Source organism: Excalfactoria chinensis, chromosome Z (genome assembly GCF_039878825.1).
Source record: "Excalfactoria chinensis isolate bCotChi1 chromosome Z, bCotChi1.hap2, whole genome shotgun sequence".
NCBI classification, from domain to species: Eukaryota; Metazoa; Chordata; class Aves; order Galliformes; family Phasianidae; genus Excalfactoria; species Excalfactoria chinensis.
The window spans coordinates 66648068-66666719 of NC_092857.1; the positions used below are offsets into that span (position 1 = coordinate 66648068).

The 18652-nt window shown below is 37.9% G+C and overlaps 1 protein-coding gene across 1 annotated transcript in view; it reads right to left on the reverse strand.

Moving 5' to 3' along the window:
• Positions 1 to 790: 790 nt before the first annotated feature.
• The window catches only part of SUSD1 (sushi domain containing 1), a 36812-nt gene continuing 18950 nt past the window's right edge, over positions 791 to 18652 (reverse strand). Inside the window, exons 12-16 of the mRNA XM_072359946.1 lie at positions 10406 to 10499; positions 9104 to 9359; positions 5425 to 5464; positions 3619 to 3712; positions 791 to 1539 (exon numbers count right to left, since the gene is read on the reverse strand). Coding sequence (XP_072216047.1) covers positions 1410 to 1539; positions 3619 to 3712; positions 5425 to 5464; positions 9104 to 9359; positions 10406 to 10499 — 614 coding nt within the window. The 3' untranslated portion in view covers positions 791 to 1409. The remainder of the gene's footprint in view (positions 1540 to 3618; positions 3713 to 5424; positions 5465 to 9103; positions 9360 to 10405; positions 10500 to 18652) is intronic.

The following is an 18652-nucleotide window of genomic DNA, read 5'->3' on the forward strand; positions in this document are numbered from 1 at the left end:
TTAATCAGTGAAGGAAAATGCTACCAACACACAATCACTAATGTAGACAAAGGCATTTTTACTCCTCTGCCAACTACTGAAGACTTACTAATGTCATGAGCAGATGTGGGAATCAGTGGAAAAACATTGTGGATAACAGATGTAATATCTGAGCACTGCTAATACCCAGACTTCAAAATAAAATAAAAACGTCCTAAAATCAAATTTAAAAATAAGTTTCCCCTTGCTGTATGCAATTTGACTGTAACCCCCCTCTGCTTTACCAACTATGAAAGTCTGCTGTTACACTTGAAAATATCCTTTTTGAACACTAGAAAGAAAGAGAATTACATAACCCAGAGAGACAGCATGTCTGAAATAAAATAGTCAACTGGAATCAGAAACATTTAGAATTCCAGAAAGGGCTTTCATATATTTGAAATGTGAAATACAAAACATAACTTGGAAAAGAAACAAAATGGCTGAAAACCAAAACACACTTTCTTCTTTATTTCACTAGTTAACAGAATGATTTTGCTAACATATTTCAAAGCAACTTCTGAGCAGGAGTGGAAATAAGGTCAGGCACTTGATTCTTGCTTACAGAGGGAAAAATATTAGCTGTGAGAATGTCATAAGAAATTACTGAACTCTATTTTACTACCTGACACTAACCTAATGTTACATACAGACCACAAGACAGACAATAATTTTTAAGTTTTTATTCTGTTGAAAATATAAAACAGAGATTAAAAAACTGTGTTTAAGACAGGTAGCTCTTGCTTTAGAACAGTTTCACATGCACTAAAGCTATTCTTTCTAACTATTTGCAATTATTGCTAATTGCTAAGAACAACAATTGCAATATCTCTGGAACACACCATGTGATGACACTATTTCAAGTGACAATTTCATAACTCTGTACTTGTTATTGGAGTTGCATTATCTGTAAGTAACTGATAAAAATCTGCCTTTTTACTGGGTAAAACTTTTTACTTTTTACACTACAGGCACTTTATCTGTCATCAGGGTTGATCTGCGTTTTCTCTCATAGTGGGTCAGTTAGTATTCCCTCTGGCACTGAAGTAGCAGTTGATCTTCAGATAGTCTCAGTTGGATCTGGGGATTATCTGTGTAATCAGGTATAATAAACACACTGACTTCCAGGCACCCATGTGGCTGGAATAGCTAAATGTGTGGCCAAACACATGATATGCATGCTAATGTCTCTAACACAACGCATCTGTGATGGGAGGTTCTTTATACACCACACTGTCTGAAAACAAGAGGATACAATAAATAACTCAATAACAAACACATTTCAAATGTCAGTGCTGTAGTACAGATGTGCCTTACAGATACATCCTGACAGCTGTTGGCTTTGGTAAGAAGGCAGCATTTTCTCTATGCTGACTTCAAGGGATACCACATTAGAGAAGAGAGACATTTTCAGTCTCCAGTAATGATGATGCTCGTGCCGTGTCCATGGTAGCAGATAAACGTACACCCTCGCAGGCTAAAGCAGCAGGTGGGGAGTGCACTGTCCTGTAGAGATAAGAGCTGAAGAAAGAGAAGAAATTTCAGTCAAAAAACCAAAACAACCAACAAACTGTCAAAACCATTGAAGACTGAAGCACAGATATGACAGCCAGTGCCTCGCTCATACTGATGAGGTAAAAGACAGTTTATAAAGATGTTTTTTATTTTAAGACCTGAGATGCTAGTATAAATTCTGAACATTAGGCCTAGCAAGTTATATAAGAAGGAAGCACTCCCATTGTGTTAGATGCCTGACCTGGGTTAACCCTGATAATGACAACACTCAGGCCCAATGCAAATTTTCACAAAGCTGGTGTTTTAGTACTGTTGTTTTGAATAGTGAGTCAAAGTCAGTTTTACATCTGAAAGGGAAGGAAGGAAATTAATGAAGAAAGGTGAATGTGTGACAAGGTATCTTGGTAATAACAACTATGAAATAATACACTTTTTTTAATGAAAAAATATTATTAGTATTAAATGGCATACAGGATCCAGGCTGTACACTGTTATCCAGTGCCAGGCAAACCCACAGAGGGACAGTTGAATGTCAACAACCATAACAGTAGGAGTTCAGAATCTGTGCCAGTGGGGTAACATAACTCCTGAGACATCAGACATGACAAGCTGGAGAACACTTGAATACCATGCATCTTTGTGACAGATATCAAAGAAAATTCAATCTTACAAGAATCCCAAGAAATAATCTGAGGCCAGACACCCGACCTCACTGGCAAGACCAGCTGCAGCTGCATCATTCCTGAAAAGTAATTATTTAATCTGCTCTTACAGACTATAATTGTTTAATCTGCTCTTAGAGACTACACAGAAGTCAGTTTCACAGCATTCACAGCAGTTTACTCAGGCAGTTCCCTCCCTTATCATTCTGAGGTGCACAGGAATATCCACGGGCATCATGAGCAGGAGTATCCTGGTCATCCAACATAATTGCTTTTTGAGTGTTTGTAGCAGCCTATTATTTAAACGGCTCACTTCTAACATTGATGCTAACTGACTGGAAGGAATTTCAAAAAGTCCTTATATCCCTTTGTCACGTTTTTGTCACTGAAGCAACTGAAGAGCCTTTCAGACCATGACAGATCAGGGATGTGCTTCACACTGCAGTAAGCCCTCTGCCAGGACCCCCTAGATTAGATAAAAATACAGCTATTTATAGCCCATTCTGCCTTGAATGTCAGAGCTTGACCTTGAATATGTCCTTCAAGAAACAAAACCAATCTAGACCACATGCTTTCCACTGAATCCTAGTGTCAACATAAATCTGAGATTGCTTTCTCGCTTAATTACTTAAAGAAGAGAGAAGCTGTGGAACCCTTATTTTGGAATTCAGATGGCAAGACCTGATTTGACATGTAGACAACTACAAATAATCCAAATAATCCCACTGTAGAAAGAATATCTCCTCTGTTTCCAAAATAACCGATTGCCAACATATAGGCTCCTGACTGTGCAAGAGACAGAATATTGCATTTTGTAGACAGGAGATTTTACACGTTCCTAGACACACACCATTGATGAAAGGCACACTTTTATTTTAGTTTTGAAAAGAGGATGGATAACAATGTTATTGTCCCTGTATGAAGGATCACAAAATACACAAGAATCAACTTCTTAAAGATTTCAATAATGTTTTTATTGCTGGCCTTAGCTAAATATCAACCACCACTGATCTTTCAAGGCACTTTGAATGAAGTTGGTAAGACTGGAAAACAGCTTACATACTTGCATACAGCAACATTTCCATTGGTAATGACTTCACTTTTAGAACAGCACACCCCAAAATCTTTACCATAAAACCAAAACATATCTGAATGAAATTCCTCATGCTATTCAGTTTCTGAATCCTCCTTTTATTAAGATGAGCCTGATACTTTTCCAATGTTTCCCCAGTGACTGGAAAGATATACAGGACATTCATTCAAGCAGTGGTAAGACTAAGTGGCCAGTGAGATAATTCCCGATAAAGTTTATAATCCACCCAAGAGGCCTTAATCAAGCAGACTGGCAACAGAGACTAACTGAAAAGCAAAACATGTAAGCTTTGTTCAAGACTGGAAAGGTGGAGATACAAACAGTACGTACCGTGCTGCTGAGAATGACAAGAACAGTATAAGGCAGACAGCAGCAACCGACCCTAATACAGCAGCAGTCATGTATGCAAGGGTGGGTGATGAATCTGAAAGAGAAATACCAGATCAAATGAACCAGTATCAAATAGTGTAGCTTCAGTCTGGTGATAGACCAGCTGAGTCTGCTCAAAGCTGAAGTACCTAGCAAAACTCCTGTGCTGGACTTGCTGCTCCACCAAGCAGCCCTAGAGCTGACTATTCAGTAGCTACAAGGCTGAGGAGGAAGACTAACAGACATAGTTCCCAAAAATTATTATCTTTCTCCACTCCCCAGTTTCATGAACAACTTGATCTACAATATATGCCAAGGCTGTCTCTTGTGCCAAACAATTCTAATGCTTTATTAAGTGGCTTTATGCATCTCTTTCATAATTACTGTAATTCAGGCATAATTTTCCTTCCCCATCCTATTTTCTTTCCAAGGCAATGGTAACCTTACCCAAGCCCATCATTATCAGTAGCCACCAAAGGACACAATAAAAGGCTTATAGTGATATACATTCAAAAACAGAATTACTAAGAACTACCTGTGAAGGTACCCTGACAAAAGAGAAACTCAACTCTCACCTGCTAGCCTACTGTGAGTCTGGAAAAATAGAAAACAAAGATTTTCAGACAGAGACCCTGCAAGGAACATGTGTTTAATCCACACGAACTTTCAGTCTTGGTACGGGTAGTATCAATCTTTACTTCACTGTGAAGTCAGTTTCCATATGTTAATTACACAGAACAGACATTAGCCTTCCATGAAAATGAAATAAATGTTTTCCCTACACATGGTAGAGTCTGTTTTGTGAAATAACTCAAGATTTGCTGTACTCAGACAACTATTTGTAACTGAAGAAAGTAAAGCTGCAACAGCATTATAACACTTTTTATGATGATTTATCCAACAGCATGTAGGCGTGTCTACATGGGGCTTGAAACACTGCAGTTTGGCTAAATTTAATTTACAGTCCTGCTCTTCACACACATTAAGTAATATCCCTCACAGGATTCAGTGAGCCAATGACACTCTCAGGCTCTCCAACTGCAGGAGTAGACTTTTTCATCTTTCCAGAGTTATTTGACAGCTCTTGCCATTTTAGACCAGAAACAGAGCTCTCAACCCTACTGAATTCTGAGCCTAACAGAGTTCCTTATAACTACAGACTGTCTAACTGACATTTTCTCTGTGGCAGTAAATGAAACAGGTCATGAGAGTAAACAGCAACAGGCAGCCTAGAAATAAATATGCAGTTCTCAACAGAAAGCCATGGTAATAGCAGCCAGGTGTGTCTTCTGCTGAAAAGGGAGCAGGTGCACCAAGAGCCATACACCATTCCGAAGCACTGTCATCTCCAGTGTCACTGCATCACTAAGTCTTTCAACTCCAAGGCAGAATTTAGAGTCTGTAGGGGGTCTTTAGTGGCTACTAATAGCTGGAAGATGTTTAACAAAATAAAATAAACCTCTAAGCCAGTATTTTAAAACTAATTACTAAAACTTCAAGTCTACTGTGCAGATTTATGTAATATTTGGAGGGAATGTCCAGAAAGACTGATGCATAAGAAACAAACAAACAGACAGAACCCGATTTAGAACACTGTCATCTAGTTATCAAGTGCAAAGCAGATTTTCTGACTCTAACCTTCCCAGTCATCAAAATCAGCTGATTATAAATGACAAAGGAAAGAATAGCTGCAGCAGTTATTTATTTATGCTGCCAAGCACAGACATGATACCTTCTGTTTTCTCACTAAAGTTAAAATTCACTTACTTTTAATTTGTGCCCATACAGCACAGGACTGTGTTCTTACCTGAAAATGAAAGCATAAAAATCACTGTTTCTTGAAAGAGAAATTTATCATCACTTACACTCTCTGCAAGGGCAGTCACCCTCAACATACTGCACGTTTTTACTTTGGGAAGTTAAGATGACTTTTTTTCTCCTGGCAACAACCCCTACAGCTTCTCCAGAGATTATGAACTATAAAGATGAGATGAGAGACAAAGCTTTGATGGAAGCCTGGCAGTAGTCTTTCAGATCATCATTCTTCCTTCCTTTCTACAGCCTAAGCATGTAACAGACATCAAAGGATCTTTGAAGCTGCTTGGATATGGATTCAGAATTTATGAAATGCCAAGATAAGGCTGCACATGCTCTATTAACTCTATATCCATGAAGCACAAATACACTGAAATACAGCACTTGTGGTTTCAAATACAAGACATCATTCGTTATTTCCACTAAAGCCCCCAAGTTGTGACACCTGTGTGGGTAATTTTAAAATATTCTCATACAATACCTACAGCAGTTAATGTACACAGCAGTTGAAGAAATATTTGTCAAAGATCTTCTTTTGCAATAGTTTAGTGAGCTTGTTTTTTTACTGTAACCTTTGGTACCTGTACAGCTTTTTTGTCCAGCACTTCACACTCATACACTTGCAAACACCAGTTTCATTCTAATAGTTCCATTGTACCATCACTGTGAGCTCTGTTTCTGCAGTGCTTCTGCTCATGCTCTCCAGCCACAACTGTCAGACTTTTTTAGAATACATACATAACTTTTGTGTTGGCAAAATACATTTTGTGTTGCTCTGGATAATGACATGTTTCTGTGAAACTGAAGGCTATATTTTGAAGTGTTTGCATAAAAGGGCACAAGCATATCTGTGCGCATCATCTTCCTTTCATGTGCCTGCATGCTGGAGTGCAGAATCTCCGTGTAGCTTTAATTATCTTTTTACGTAGAACTTTTTATTTACTTAAGAAGACAAAAGCACTGGCAAAAGAAATCCTCTTGGGGAATGCAGAAAAAAGACTAAAGGGAGGATTTAAAAGCTCAAGCAATGCCAGATTCAGGCAAGCACTCATGCAAGTGCCATCATCTTGAGACATCTGTCTCTGTGACATAGTCTGGTTTTCTGAAATCCAGCCTTTTTTTAACTGATTGTTTTTTTGTTTTTTTAATTGGGCTATTTCTAACAGACTTTTCTCAAAGAAGAGGTCATTCTGATTCCAATTTTCAAAAACAAAAACAAAAACCTCTCAGAGTTTTACCAAAAATTCTATAAGGTACAGAATATACTATCTTCCCTTTTCACAGGTCTGGTCTTACTTCTTACACACATCATCTGCTCCAAAAAGCTGATGTTGACTCTGAAGACCGTTATGGTAAAGAAACTGATTTCATATATGTTTAAAATTAAAGCATCTTATTTAGTTCTGGACCTTCTCCTTCAGCTTTGGCTCTTTCGACAGCACAGAATCCAGAAAGCAACCACTGGAGACTAAAACAGATACCAAATGGTCCTGAGCTATTTAACTAGCAGTATCCATTATGAAGAATGACACCTTCAGGCTGGGCAAATGTCCACTGAATTTTACCTGTACTGATTTTCCCACCCTTACTACAATGAAAATATTAAAAGAAAAAACAACAAACACAAACTAACAGTGATTTTGCAGCATGTGTAACAGAAAATATACCATCCTCAGGATTAAGAGGTCTGGAATCAGAAGGTATGTTAGCTGTATTCAACTAAAAACATATGTATAAGTAAAATAAACTAGAGGAATGCAATTTCAAATGTAATAATAATTGAGAGCCAGTGAAAAGATCAGATTTTTAAAAGATTTTTAAATATGCAATGTTAAGGCCCAGTTCAGTCACTTGAGTAACAAGACCGTCAGAAATTCTCACACCACAATTAAGAATTCAGAATTTCTGGAACTCCTGAATACCAACAGCTGTTCAAAATATGGTGCCATTAGGATGAAGACAAAGCAGTACTTATGAGACACAGGTATGAGTTTCATTTCAAAGAAGAGATGAGAACCAAAGCTGGCTGGTGTTTGCAATCACAGTGATGATTTAAAAGTGTTGTATGTAACCTCATGACTTACTAAGGGAGCCTAAACTTGTACAAATTTGACTAATTAACAATCAGCCTTCACAGAGTAAATTCTGAATTTAAAAAAAAATACAGTCCAACATCTGAATCCCAGAATATTTTGGGTTAACTTGTTATTTATGATCCAAATGCCTTTGGATGTCATTTCTCTACTTTCTGCCTCATGCAGTTAATTAAAAATTTATGACAACCAACAGATTTGTATCAGGATCAGAAGCCACACTGCCCGCGCTACAGAAACTTCTCAGAATATTACGTAAAGTATATAGCACACAGGATATACAAGAATAACACAAATTAAGAGATGTCAGTAACAGCTCTTATGTTCACTTGGTTTATTTCACTCGGTTTGGGCAGAGGCAGTCACACTTCTTACTGGAAGCTGTGTTCAATTACTCTGTTTTTGGAGCAGATTTCCAGAATTGTAGGGAATTATTCACAAGTGACTCACAGATGAGCTTTTGCCTGCTTCCTTCCTTACTTCATTCTTCAATCATGAGGCCCCTGAACTCTTATTTTCACATCATGTGTAGTAGGCCAAGATACAGTTAGGTGTTTTTTTCCTTAGTTGGTGTTTTATTTTTTTACTTCTGACATTCAGGAACTGTGTGCAAGTGGAAAACATGGCATGTGAGAAAAACTAACTACCTTTATTGTGAAAAAATGATAAGCTCTTGACCACCAAGGCAGGTAATGACCACAAAACCAGTGGCGTGACATCATGGGAGGTAAGACACTGGAACACTGAACATACCTGTATGGGAGATTGGTAATTACAGCCTGAACCTCTGATTAATCAGCTGAGGCAAGTATGGGGTCAGCTGTGGGAGCACAGGTGAGAGTGATGTAGCTGTGCTCCTGGAAGGGGTGGAGCTCGACTCCATCACCTCTGAGACCTCATTTAAGGGCTGACTCCCACTGAAGCAGTATCTCTTGGAGATTGCTCACCAGTGAAGACTGCCTCAGCTTCTTCAGCCAAGGCACCACCACTGGTGAGTTTTCCTTTACTTATACTTTCTGTACATTTGCTACCATCTGTATATTAATAGCCAATACAATACCTTAGAGACATTTTGTTTCTAAATAAAAGAAACAAAGGCTTCCTCAAAGGAGCTGGCTGTTTGGAAGGCAATACACATTACAAAATATATTTTTCCCTTACCACTTGGAGAACTGGCATATAACTTACAGTTCAATACTGTGAGAATTTTTCATTGCTGAGGAGTGGTTTTCAGATTCTAAACCTAATCTCTTCCACTAAGTTCTGCCCAAAAGATGCCCCTAGTTACTGAGGGCAGAGATGGCTCTCTGCTTTAAAATCTTCCTATTGTTTGCCTTTTGGCTTCCAGAGCTGCTCCAGAATTACAATTACACAAATATCTGCAAGGAGTTACAAAAGTTATTTAAAGAAGCATCAGATTTAAACTAATTCTGTCCATTGGAATCATAAAAATTTAACAGGAAAGTAACGCTTTCCTTTCTTCTCCAGCAACATGTCATTTAATCAGTATAAACAAAAGTTTATGTAACACCCATTACCTTATTCCACTCGCTTATTATTCTCAAAAAAACACAGTATTCTTTTCCCAGCTTTAAAGGAGCATTATAAAACTTTCCGTAGTAATGTCTGTCTCCAAGAGCAACTGACATGTTATCAGCAACATCCTTTGCCCGAAATTCAGCTGCCACATATCCCTTAGTGTCAGTGGTGTTGCTAAAGAAATTCGCAGTGGCAAAGGAGTCACAAACAAAAGTACTTTGCAAACCAAGTGGAAGCACAATCACTTGATAAAGACTGGAGTGGGGAAGAAAAAAAAAAGTAAGCATTAGCTTTCAGTTCAGTGCATAAAACATCAGACATTCATTGCATTTTATATTATCTTTCCTACTTAGAGCCCATTAACTGCTTTTAATCATCAGTGCCCAAAGTAAACTCTTCTTGTACTGAAATACTTCTCTGTGTGTGTTCAACCTTGCATTTTAAACAAAATGCAATACAGACACAATTTAAAGCTGTGAGGCTTCATGACATGCACAGTAACTTTCTGCATCCATTCATGCTCAGAAGACCACCAAACTGAGTCACTGCAGGTGGCCATTTGCTCCTCCCACCTTTCATACAAGTTCACCTATGAAACAGAACACATCATTCCTAATTACCCTTACTAAACTTTTCTGTTTAATGGAAAGAATAGATACCATTTCTAGAAAACTGATAATATCCATCTCTGTTATCTCAAAACAATGTTTAGTCTATAGTATCCAAACACAGGAAGAGTAACTCTTACAACAGTTACCCTCACTATTTCCCATATTAGAAAGCTTTCAAATGTTTTTTGCTTTAGTGTAACATGAGCTACAATTATTTTATTATTTCACAAACTGCAGTTAGTAAAATGCAAATCCTTTTTCTCCAGAAATACATTTTGGTAGTAATATTTTAGTGAGGAAACACTACTTCAGAATAGGCACAAATACAGACTGCTCGCAATTTCCTCTGACTCCTAAAATAAAATAAATATTGGTTGCATTAAGTTTTTTGGAAAACAAAAACAACAGGGATAGTATTGCTCTTGAATGCATCAATAAACAACAAGAGTGATTTCATTGTGTAAAGGGGGGAAAAAAACAATTCACAATTCTCAAAAACAAAATTTTGGCCATGAAATCAAGGAAGGGTCTGAAGCTAAATATTATTTTGCCAGTGGAGGCAACACTGGCAGTTGCAGCTTAACCTTTACCGGCTGCTAAAAAAGATAATAAAAAGCAAACAAAAAGCTCCAGTGTGTAATACATATCTACAAAATGTTGTTTGAGAGGGTAAAGAGTACAGAGACAGACCTGATGGGCCCATTTCGATCTTCTGCTTTCCGGAGTCTGAGCAATGGTGCAGAATCTTTTGCTGCAATGAATTCTATATCTGGGAAGAGGGGATCTAAAAAGCAAGCAAATGCCAGAGAGGTTTTAGTGACACTGTAGGCATGAGGACTCCTAAATACTTATTCCCCAAAACTTCTTCTACCCACTGAACTTCAAACATCAAAGGATTAAGTCTGTGGACAACAAAAAGAAACTGGTCAAGTAAACACCAGCAGGTACAAGAACTACAGCATGGTAATCCTGACTCAACTGCCTGTAGTAAGGTATATGTGCTATTTGGCAAAACGCAGAAGCCCCAGAATGATAGCCTGCCCTGAAATGAGAGAGGAAAGACTGGTAGGAAGAAGAAGCATTAATTATTAGGCTAAATAAGTGGCCAAGAAGAAGTAAAACATAAATCTCTGGGCCCACAGCTCATTATGAGAAAGAAGTCCGTATGAATAAAGAAGAATCAATCTGAGCCAAAAGCACTTTCAAGAAGACAGCTTCCTTAGTTACTGCACACAGTAAGCTAGCAATACCATGCCCCTTAAACAGGATTTTGATATGGGTACAGTGCTCTGATTTGTACTACTGGGAATGTGCATCTACGCCAAAACCGAACAAACACTCCTGCTGCCAGTTTCGACAGCAATGATGACAGCTGCACTCTGACAGAGACTGATTCTGTGGAAATGGAAATTGCCAATGTCAGCCTGAAAGCGGAAATGAAGAGATCTTCAGTGCATGCAGTTGAGAGAGCAGTGTGTGAAGCTTGTATAGTACCTACCCCAGAAGTCTGAAAGAATTAGCATGGATATCTACAGGTACAGCTATGCTGTTTGAAAACTGGTCCATCCAGCCTCTGATGTGGTATCTGACTGAAGAGTAACAAATGCAGGAGAACTACCTCTGGGAAAAGACTCAGTACGATGGAGGCAAACAAAATCACTGCAGATTTGCAGAAGGCAAGTCATTTCAGGCAAATCCTTACAGAGATGTGTGGATTCTTCAAGCAACTGGAATAGAGGCATGTGCACACATATGTTAACATGCAAGTAAATCATCAGCATAGCTGGCCAAGTTGATGGTAGATGGTAGAAAAACTGTAAAGTGGGTTAAGAACAGGTAAACAGGGAGCTAGAAAAAGCAACATGTTGAAAGCTCAAGGACTTGCATTCAGGAAGGTCATTACACTTCTTCCAAGATTAAAGAAATCAAGTACTAAGACAGGCATACGGTAAACAATCATGGTGCAAAATCCAGGTGTCTAGAGATGAATTTTAGGCTCAGTGAATGCTAGATAGTGTAAAACTAAAGTAGTATGGAGATGTTACAGAAGAAGAATTGAAGAACCCTGAGAGCTGTTGTTCAGAAGAGAGATGGTGCAGTAGTGATACATATAGGACAACTAGTATGTTTTGCTGTTTTTTGGTTTTTTTTTTTGCTGTATTTTTTAAGTTCACTTGAGTAGTAGTAGGAGTGTGCTAGTACAACTCAGAATGAGCATTAGTCATTAGAACTGTAATGGAAAAAAATAAGCAGGAAAAGATACCTCTAAAAAGCATCACATTCTCTGTGACACAAGGATCATAGAATCATCATAGAATTACCCAGGTTCTAAAAGACCTTGAAGATCATCAAGTCCAACCACAGCCTAGGGACGGCAACTCAACCACCTCCCTGGGGAGCCTATTCCAGTGTTTAACTACCCTTTCTGTAAAGAAGTTCTTCCTAATATCCAACCTAAACTTACCTTGGCACAACTTGAGGCCATTTCCCTTCGTCCTGTCACATGTCACCAGTGAGAAGAGACCTGCCCCACTCTCACTCCAGGGATGGGGCATCAACCACATCACTGGGCAACCTCTTTCAGTGCCTCACCACCCTCACTGTAAAATATTTTTTCCTTATATCCGATCTAAATCTACCATCCCTGAGCTTGAAACTATTTCCCCTTGTTCTATTGCCACAGACCCTGCTAAAGTGTCCATTCCCTTCTGTCTTCCCTTTCTTTTCCCTTTAGATACTGACAGGCCTCTATCAGGTCACCTTGCAGCCTTCTCTTCTCCAGGTTGAGCAGCCCCAGATCTTGGAGTGGTTTGTGTTGTTTTCATACAAGCAGAGCAAAGGGGAACAGAGGGCAAAACCTACTGCTGGCTCAGTTCACAAAGGTAATATTTTCCAGAATTTGACAGGAAAAATGCAATATATGTAAACAAACAGTCACCCACCCCTGACAGCCCTAGTACAGGGGCGAAAGGGAACAAAATGTATGTACCACACTAGCTTTAAAGCTCAGCATCTTTTCCATTTTTAGTTGCTGGTAAGAAATACAAATTGTCAAGCACAAGACAACCTGCCTGCTTTGATAAGAATAGGAAACAGCTTGCAACAATGCAAAGTAATGATAATAAGGACACGTGAAAGGAATGGATTTCATTTTTGCTTCAGTAATCAGAAAGGAAACTCTGAGGGAGTTATTCCACATCCCAGTACTTGGCAACTAGAAGCATTTAAAGTGTCTTTCCAGAGATTCAATATTTGCACATAAATAAATAGATAGATAGTTAGATGCCTGTTCTAAAGCCATCATAATGTTCTGATTTTAAAATCTGCTTAAAAAATACTGAAAGAACTGAAAATACTGAAAGTAGCTAGAATAGCTAGGGGGAGAAGAGGAACTGCATTGATGGATGAATACACATTGATGTGAGAAGAAAGCAAGACTCACTACGTGTTCAGGTGCCATTGGCAACTAACTTTTGTATAGGCATTCACTGTGTGTTTTTTTAAGTTGCTTTTAGCTCTCCACCAGCAAAACAGAGTAGTATCTGTAGCAGTGCCAAGAAGATGCAATAGAACATCGAAAGGCAATCCCACTGTAGTACTTGCCCAAGCATTAGTAGCCCAGAACTGCAATGACATTTCATTGTCATGCTCATTGTCCACAATAAGGATAACCTGCTGAGTCTCCCTTTGAACACAAAGCCAGGCTCCAGGAAAGAAGTGCACCTGCTTTCCAAGTACCACTGCAAAAGTAGAGGAAAACAGCACATGCCTCAAAGCTGGAGTGAAAATCTTTCTTATTGAAATCACATTCTTCAGAAAATGCTGGCAGCATTAATAATCATGAAAAAAAAAAAGTCATAATGGAACAGGTATATTTTTTTCTTTAATCTTGGCAATGTATAGTTGACAGACATGACTTTTTCCAGCACTATTTATTGCTAAAGCCCAAGACTGCAATTGCAAACTTCTGTAGTATGAAGGTATTTTATGAAATCTTCCAGGTGTGGTAACAGGAATATTTAATACCTTTCCTGCCAACTGATTTTATGTGCAACTCTGAAGCTGTAATTCTAGGACAGTACTGTGCTGCTTACTTTAGGATATATAACATCAGCAAAGTTGAAGCATAGGTTTGTTAGGTACACAGACATGTCAAAAATGGATGCGCAGATCCATCACTATCCCACTTCATATAGCATTAGAGCATACCTATTAAATCAGATAACTTGTATCCTATTGAGCAACCTTTGTTCAGGGACACTACAGCACTTCTAATGCTACCCTTTCTTATTTTGTGCCACCGATATAGCTTTAAGAATAAAAATGGAACTAAATCACAAATTCCAAAAACAGTTGGTAGCTCTTCTCAGGCTTGGGGAAATCATACGGGAGACTTCTCTTTTGCTTTGTTGTGATTTTGTGTTGGTTTTGTTTGTTTGATGTTTAAATGGTCATTCCAGGGCTTTATACCCCCCAAAAAAGTATTTCACTGAATTTTAAAACAAGGTAGTCAAAAAAGCTGCTGTAAAACATACACAGAAAGTAAGGCAGAGGCACTGATCCAGTAGAACAGATTTTTTTGTTTTTCTACTATTTGTATTACTGTCTGAAGAGTAACTAAGTTTACACATTTCAGTAAAATTGTTTTAACAAGGAGGAAGGATTTTTACTTTGGAGAAAAACTTTATTAGCAGAGGAAAAGGAAAAGGGGGAAACACTGACTTAAATCTCCTTTAAAATACTGTTTCTTAAAAATGGAAATAGTACCAGGGTGTGTGTATGTGTGTACAAAATTGCAGCTGAAAAAACTTTAAGATCTACCTTCCTCCACAGGGTAGCCTATTCTTACATTACTTCTTTCCTTTTTGCATTTCATCCGTTTTACTCAGTGTCAATGAAGGTAACTAGTTAAGGAAAATAACAGTGGATGCAGGTGTATCACTATAAATTTGCAAAGAAAAAATAAAGCAATATTAAAGATCTTCCATTGTCCAGATGGAAGATACTAGAGTAAGTGTTTCGGTGAGCATATAAAGCACAGGCTATAAAACATACTGATATCAAGTGTCCTGTGAACAGTGATAGAGGTGGTGAGAATGACCGTGATTTCATAGATCTTTGTGAATAAATAAATAAATCTTCTTATTCAGAAAATCAGAAAAAAAAAATACTGAGAAGTAGGGGTTTTATGAACTTAAATATGCATTTGAATGATCTTTACATAAATACAGAGTGTATACATGAAATTCATATATAAACATTTACAGGACCAGTGTCTAATTCCCTCCTTACAAAAGAACAATTTTCATGCTCAGGTTTTATTCACTCCCCTTTTCTCAGGAGGTCTTTAATGTGCTGTGAGAGTAAGAGTTGTCATACCACTACAGCTCCAACAGCCTTTCCATCTCCTCACTGAAAGCAGATCTGACATTTCCCTCCCTTTCTCTAGATGTCAAAAAACTCCATCTATGAAAGAAAGTGCAAATATTTTCCATCATATGACGGAGCAGGAAAACAACGCATCTTTTATGTGTGTGTGTATATCATTGGTGCACACACACATCAGACTTCCCTACCTGTACTCTAATAGAACTGTAAAATCATTTATTTTGGAAAAGATCTTTAAAAGTGATCAAGCCCAATGAAGAACATCTTCCACCTACTAAGTCCAAAGCAGAGGATTCTAGGTGACTATACTCAGTCTGTGATAAAATTCTCTCTTTTAATTCAAATCGTTTCCTCAACTCCCTTCTTGTGAGTCTACTTTCCAATGTACATATTCATATGAAGTGTGAGAGGACATGCATTCAGGAGTCTGTAGAGTGCATGTTTATCCTGGAGTAAAACAAAAACAGCAGCATTTGAGAAACACGAGAACTACTTCAGCTTTCCGAGATACACAGGGCATCAGCCAAACCTGTCCAAAGTCACTGGAAAGCGCATGTACAAATACATACAGAATGGTAAGAAGTGGGAAAAGTAAGCATACTACCTACTCAAAATACAACCGATTCTGTGCAAAAACTGGAACTGGGAAAGAGTAATGAGACCTATTATAAACTGTTTTACAAGAAGGAAATGTAGGTCTTTTCTATTCAGGAACTCAGACATATTCATGTAACACATTACTCCTAGTGCCCAGAAAGTTCTGACTTGAGAGTATGAAGTCTTAGGTCACAGTGATAAGGCCTAAACCACAGAAAACAAGACAGATACTATAAATAATAAGGTACTAACAACCCAAAGACCAAAATTTTGTCATGTGGTCCTTAAGAATCTATCCCAAAAGAAATATCAGCATTATTTTCATGTCACAAATGAGTTACTTACTGTTATCTAGACTATTAGAAGTGAAAGACCACACAGCAAATTTGTTTATTATTCTGTTTTTCAAAGTCTAGGAAGTGGTCATAAAACACTGTCTGCTTAAATTCATATGTGAAAGCAAGTAATAAAATTAACAAGGGCTTGTCTGAGCATGCCTCCATAAATAAAGTACAAAATGGAAGAACAACCAAGCCGGATGTAATTAGAATGACTCTGACAGAAACTATAAAATATAAAGGACACTCATTCCTTCATTCATTCCTTCACTCATTCCTATAAACACACATCCCTTCTCTTCCTTGGAAAAAGACAAGAGCTCCCTCCTTGATTAAAAGACAGTCTTGCTACCATCATTTCACACCTACAATGTAATCGCTGGCAAACCACTTCATAATTGACTTAATTTTCTATCTTGAGTAGACAAATGTTGAGAGCTCATCTAAAATAAGACATAAAAGACTATGTGAGATGCCTGTTACTGGAAATATGAAAGGAGCAGAACTTCAATGATCCATGAAGCATTTGGTAGACTATATTTACCATCCACAAGATGATAGGCAAAAACAACTATGTGCTCAGCACAGAACTATTTTAAACGGGCGATTCTTGCCAGGAAATGAAGCAGGATTTTGAGTCCCAAATTCTTGTGTGTGTTTTTTGTTTTGTTTTTTATTTATTTCTTTACAAATCCTGTGGATACAAAACATACTCATTCAGGATATATAAGCTGGAAGCAAATTTCTCAGCAGGCATTTACAAGTCTTTTGTATTTGTATTTTGCGACACTCTGAATATTTAACACACATTGTTGGGAAACTGAACCTGATTATCCAGCCATCTGGGACATGGCTCTTGACAGTTCTTGAAACTACACAAGTTCAATTTCCCAAACTCTTAAAATGTGAGAAACACCTTCTTGAGAAGCCAGGGAGAAGCCATCCGCATGTACCAGATTGCAGATTTGCCCCCATCTGGGAAGCAGACCAACTGAATGTGCATTTGTTAACAGATGCTGTATGAAATCTTAGACAATAAATGAGATTGCTTCCAATAAATTAACAGTTAAACATCTGTGTGTGTCTCAGCTTCTTTAGAGTCTCTGTTTTTAAGACATATCTTACTTTATACAACACTGTTTAGCCAGAAAAAAAGCCAGAGCCAGACAACACTTCTCAAAGTTAAGCTGGCAGAAAAACTGAGATCATTCCACCCACCACAGAAACATAACCATCTGGTTTGACAACATACAACATTTACAAAATAGCTGGACAAATGAAGAAGCAAATTACATACCTACTCTAAAATTATAAATAATTATGTAAATTAAGTTGTTTGTAAGCTAATACAATTCTCCAAATAGAAAGCACAGAAGTCAAAGAGATACCGCCAGGATATATATATATATATATAAGCTGTTTCCTTTTCACCTTAGTTTAGCTGAAATAGCACAAAACATAACATCTTATTTAGATTCTCCTTACTTGGTGAATTTTGCAGCATGTAAATGCTTCTTGGCACAGTAGTTTTGTGGGGCATATTTTGTATATAGATTCCTAATTGCAGAGGAATTTCTGCCTTCTATTGCTCACTGAAAGAAGTTAACTACCAGATATAAAACATCTTGTGTGGCAAGATCTCCCTTCAAATTGGAAATGACCTAACTTTTATGAGATGATCGCTTCTGTCTGAGGCTATGCAAGTACATTTGCTAAGCAGTGACTCAAAGGAGAAGGAGAGATGCCAGCTGACAAGCCACAAATACCACTTCATACAACATCTACTGCAAAGTGTTCTCTTGAGCTCTTCTGGGTAAGTGATCCAGCAGAGTTTCAGAACTATGAGGACACAGTAAACACTTTGCCTTTACTCTGAGTGCATATTTCCTCAGCCAACCAGACTGCAAGACAGGTAATTAGTTTTCATAAAGCTGCATGATTCTGATTCTATGATTCTATGATACATTTACTCATGGATACTACTTTTGAATCACAGCAAAGTCACTGGCAAAACATGTTAACAGTCCCAGTCACTGTACACCCTAACCAGTTCCTTCAGAAAACAGGAGACACTCTGCCTTTTGTGAAGCTTAAAAAATAAAATAATAAATAAAAAATAAATTAGATTTACTTTTAAAAACCTTGTAGGAATATAAATTTCTATCAACTATCAACCTCTAGTTCCTTATTTGCAGTCAAAAGAGGACTGGTTCCATCTAGTGGCTGAACAGAGTCATGTGCTCCCAGAGAGTTTCACCTATTTCAACTTATAGTCTAAAAGGGAAGAATGGGCACCAGCACCAAGCACTGCACTCCACAGGGTAATAATAACAACCTAGTACATAAAGTCTGACATTTAGGTGTGGAATAAAAACATTCAGAGCAAAAATGGGTTAAGAAAGGACAGATTTTTTTAGTACCATACACTTGCAAAGATATTAATGTTGAGTATCTTCTGACAGTGCATTTTTTGCTCAAATGCCTTTTATGTTTTGTATTCTACTGATTATAGATGAAGGGATCTCTCTGAGGTCCTTACAGGTATTTGCAGGATTCTTTGTACTCTGGACCCATGCACACTTGGGTGGAGTGGAGAACTGGCATGGAAAGAGTA